This window comes from Penaeus vannamei, chromosome 1 (genome assembly GCF_042767895.1).
Source record: "Penaeus vannamei isolate JL-2024 chromosome 1, ASM4276789v1, whole genome shotgun sequence".
Lineage (NCBI taxonomy): Eukaryota > Metazoa > Arthropoda > Malacostraca > Decapoda > Penaeidae > Penaeus > Penaeus vannamei.
In genome coordinates, this window is record NC_091549.1 from 19,623,013 (window position 1) to 19,628,012 (window position 5,000).

The 5,000-nt window shown below is 44.4% G+C and overlaps 1 protein-coding gene across 1 annotated transcript in view; it reads right to left on the reverse strand.

Moving 5' to 3' along the window:
• The window catches only part of LOC113804592 (uncharacterized), a 58,149-nt gene that overhangs the window by 45,275 nt on the left and 7,874 nt on the right, over positions 1-5,000 (reverse strand). The window contains exons 2-4 of the mRNA XM_070120583.1: positions 1,287-1,460; positions 1,007-1,114; positions 610-756 (exon numbers count right to left, since the gene is read on the reverse strand). Of these exons, the coding sequence (XP_069976684.1) occupies positions 610-756; positions 1,007-1,114; positions 1,287-1,460 (429 nt within the window). The remainder of the gene's footprint in view (positions 1-609; positions 757-1,006; positions 1,115-1,286; positions 1,461-5,000) is intronic.

Here is a 5,000-nt window from a genome sequence, read left to right on the forward strand (position 1 = left end):
GGTGGTCGTGGTGGTGATGACGGGGATGATGATGGTGATGGCAAGAATAACAATAACAGTAACAACAATAATCATACTCATATTCACAATCATATTCATATATTCATAATAGTACTACTAATAAGAAGCAGGTGAAGGGAAAAATAAAAGTGATAATAATGATAATAATGACAATAATAATAATAATATCGATTATAACAATTATATTTAATCTTTAAAATGCTAAAACTGATAATAATAATAAAGAGGATAATAATGGCAGTAATAATGATAATAATGATAATAATAGTAATAATAATAATGATAATAATAATAACAATAAAAATGATAATAATCATAACAAAAATAGTAATGATAATGATGGCAATCATTATATCATAAGGATAATAAGAACTATCATCATGATAAGTGATCATGACATTGATGAGAATAACAATGATAACACAATAACAAGACAAATTAATATCAATAAAGATCATAAGAAATAGACATTGAAATTAGCAATGGACCACGATAAACAAAGGGATAAGAGAGAGAAACCTAACCAGAAGTGACAAACAAAAATAGCGATGAAGCGCATAGCAAATCTCAGGAAGCGAGGAGCCTGACCGAGAGCTCGAAGTCCTCGTCGTCGCAGGTCGCCCAAGGCCGGGAGAACCTGAGCACGGTGTGTGTGTCGTTCTCGAAGCCCGACAGCAGCGTCACGCTCTGCAGCTTGTCCTTCCTTGGCTCTGAGTTGCCTGTGGCGAAGCGATCCTGCGGATGGGGATCGGAAATTGAGACAGCTGTAAGGGGTCGTTCTGCTATGGCTAATATTTGCTGTATGCGCGTTTGCTTGTTTTTTCAAGTGCTTGTTGGTTATCTACTACTTTTTTCCTTATTTTCTTCATTGTTTATGTCTGACTGGCCATGGGATGACTTATCCATTCAATCACACCTTCTTTGTACTAAGACCTTTGTGAGACTGACCACGAGTCCGCCAAGCGTCCCTTGACCCCACACTCACCTCCAGGGTAACCTTGCCTTCGCCATTGACCCAGCCGAGCACGATGTCGGCGTCCCGCATCCCGCCGTTGGGGGAGAACCCGAGGCCCACGTAGCCCTTCGTCGCCACCTTTGAACAAATGTGAATCAGGTTAATAAGGGGAAAAGAATGTGTGAAAACTTACATACATAAAGCTGTGTTATTTGAGTAAAACACAATGCTCATTGTCACTATTTTCTTCGCTCTTTGACGAAATTCTACGGTTACGCGCCACGGCTTCCAGCAAGGCTCCTGCGCTCACCTGCACTTCGATGACGATGTCCTCGTCCCGCGGCGTCCACAGCATGACGAATTTGCCTTCCTGGTCCAAGACGGCTCTGTGCATCAGGTCCTTGGTCTCGAGGGACTGGCCGAGGACGCCCGTGCAGGCTGCCAGCACCACGAGGCTCCCCGCGACCACGTTCATTGTGGTCTCCTGTGATTTAATTGCAAATGCATTACGTAAACATAAGTATAACCACGAGAACATATGACATTAAATACCCTACTTCTTCCTTAAGATGCCTTTAATCCGCCATAAAATTAATCACGATTAATGAATAACGAATGCAAGGTCCAAGCATCTCCGTTTGTGTCAAGCCCAGACCCTTGTGCAGCCATCGGTTAGGTTAGGTTAATTGGATAGTACATATATATGGCGATGGCTTTAACTTAACCTAACAACGTAATGTAACCTAACTTAACATAACATAACACAACATATAACAACATAACATAACATAACATATAACAACATAACATGACATGACATGACATAACTTAACCTATCTTCATTTGATTTATTTTAAACATTGTATAAAATATATTTATTGAAATCTCTCTCATATGACAGTGCTCCAAGGCCCGTGACGCAGCCGCCCCCGTGCCCTTCCCGCCCGACGCCGACGCCTACATCCTGCGGTTGAAAAGGCTGCGATTCCAGGGCGTGATTTTGCCTCCTATGTACAGAGATTTCATTTGACTATTCTGAGTTTTGCAAAGGGAGTGAAAGGGAAGAAAAAGGGAGGAGAGGGAAAGGGAAGGAAAAGGGAGAGGGAGAGAAAGGAAAGAAAAGGGAGGAGACGGAAAGAGAAGGGGGCAGGAAGGGAGCGAAAGGGAAGGAAAAGGGAAAGGGAGGAGAGGGAAAGGGAAGGGGACGGGAAGGGAGGGAAAGGGAGAGGGAGAGAAAGGAAGGGAAAGGGAAGGAAGGAAAAGGGAGAGGGAGAGAAAGGAAAGAAAAGGGAGGAGACGGAAAGAGAAGGGGACATGAAGGGAGCGAAAGGGAAGGAATAGGGAGAGGGAGGTAAAGGGAAGAAAAAGGGAGGAGAGGGAAAGGGAAGGGGACGGGAGGGGAGGGAAAGGGAAGGAAAAGGAGAGAGGGAGATAAAGGAAAGCAAAGGGAGGAGAGGGAAAGGGAGGGAAAGGAAAGGAAAAGGGAGATGGAGAGAAAGGAAAGAAAAGGGAGGAGAGGGAAAGAGAAGGAGACAGGAAGGGAGCGAAAGGGAAGGAAAAGGGAGAGGGAGGGAAAGGAAAGAAAAGGGAGGAGAGGGAAGGGGGAAGGGAGGAGAGGGAAGGGGGAAGGGAGGGAACGGAAAGAGAAAGGGAGGGAAAGTAAAGGAAAAGGGAGAGGGAGGGAGGGAAGGGAAAAGAAAAGGGAGAGAAAGGGAAGAGGAAGGGAAGACAAGAAAAGAAAAGGAACAAGGAGGAAAAGGAAAGGAAAGAGGAAAAGGAAATGAAAGGGGAGAGGAAGGGAGGAAAAGAAGAGGAAAGAGGAGAGGGAGGAAGGAAAGGAGAGGGAGAGGAAGGATGAAAAATAGAAAGGGTATAGAAAGGAAGGAAAGGGAGAGACAGATAATTAAGAAGAAGGACAGAGATGGGAAGGAGAGGAAAGGAAAGGGGAGAGAAGTATGACGAGGAAAAGAAGATAAAGAAAAGGTAAGGAAAGGGTCGAGAGCGGAAGGAAAGGAAAAGGGAAAAAAGGAAAGAGAGGGCAAGGAAAGCAAAAACAAAAAGGGAATGGGAAGGGAAGAGAGGGTAGGGAAAGGAAAGGAAAAGGAAAAGAAGAAAGGAAAAGGAAAGGGAGAAAGAGGAAGGAGAGAAAATAATGGAAAGGAAAGCTGAGGCAGGGAATGGAAAAGAAAAGAGAAAGAAAAGGAATGGAAAAGGAAAGGAAGAAATGGGAGAAGAGGAAAAGGAAAGGAAGAAAAATGAAATGAGGAAAAGGAAAGGTAGAAAAGGGAGAAGAGGAAAAGGGAAATGAGGAAAAGGAAGGAAAGAAAAGGGAGAAGGGGAAAAGAAGAAAAGAGAAAGGTAAAAGAATACAAAAGCAAAGGAAAGGAGAATGAAGCAGACGAAGGGAAGGGCAAGCGAAGGGACGGGGGAGGAGGGGGGGGGGAAGGCCAGGGCGGGTTCGACGCACAGGAAATTCCCGACACAAACATGTCTCTTGAAATCAATAACGAATTCATCAGCGGGTTTATTCTGTAATTTTCCTCGAATGGCAAAGCCTTGAGAGAATAAACACTAATGGAAAACCAAAGAATTGCAGATGTTGTTTTTCGGAAGGAATGATATCCCACGAAGGAACACTAACAAAGCTGACCTATCTCATCGCCGAATGGGTCTCCGGTCATTTACTAATGGGCACCAACATATTATGAGGAATTGGTAATACTGGTAATCCAAAACTTTCCGCACAGAGAACTGCAACATCCAAGCGATCTGCAAACTGTGTGGAAGTGTACAACTATCGACAAAACTGCCCGTTCTCACAGTTGGCGGCGCTCGGTCGGTTGTTCACAAGCTTGCTTAGTCAAACCCAGATCATTTACACAATTGGGGGGGGGGGCATGTACCACAGTTCCTTTAGTATTGGCTATTTCAAATTCTTATGATGTCACTGATACAACATGACAAAGGCATTTCCGTTAACTTTTTGCTGTCACTCGTTCGAACAGGTTTAGTTGCGCTTGTGAGCTATTTCTATTTCGGTACAAAGCTCTGAAGCCCCCTTCGCACTTCCACATGTGTAGAATTCATGACGAACGGATTGCACCAGGAACAGCGAAGGGAAGAACAAGAACGTCCAGGGGCCTGGACGCTCTGCTTCGGTGTCTGGGGCGGCAGAGGAGTGACCTGTGGCATTCCAGCATTCGACCGAACACAGGAGTGCGTAGACAGACCTATCGACGTCGTTTTCTTTCTCCGTTGTATTATCAATCCCGACTTTATATGGGCAAAATATCACTACTAACGGATAGAATATCTCTGTAGAAGGGCGCATTATGAGCGGAATCGCAGAGGATAAGAGAATACTGGAGACAAATCGATCTGTTTTTTTTTCATATTACCTTTCCGGTCAGTGAACCCGTCGCTCGCTGGTTTAAAATGATATAAAACGTCGGTACATGACAAAGGTATAAGTTTGTCAATATTGGATTGGTGTCTCTTCTCGACATTCCAGATTTCAAGCCCTATTTGTGTCTTTACCTAAGTTTCATGAGTTTGTACTCGTTAATTCACTGCCAGTGTTCGATACTAGATAGCGCCAACAGTTTTTCTGTGATCAATATAAGAAAAATCTTTCATCTTAAGGTTGCACAAGCCGGACTCTGCCTTTGCCCCTGAGAGCCACCTCCGCTACCCCGTCTGCTCTTTTGTTTAAAAGAACTCGAGATTTGGGTCAAAATGGCTTTAAAGGAGCTATGCGTCTATTCTATTCTTTTAGCCTTCTCTTTTAGATCCGTTCTTGGACATAGACCTTCCGCATTTTTTCCACGTCGTTCTGTCTCCAGCCTTCCGGTACCAACTCTTTGAAACTCGCTGACTCAACAGGAAACACCTTAATGTTGCTTGAGTCGTGTATCATGATGGGGAGAGGGCGGGCCTTACCCTACCACGCTGGCCTAATGCGGGTTGGTAGGGGCTCATATAGTCGCCTTTTACGCCACGCAGTGACATTCGTTGGAAGTATTTT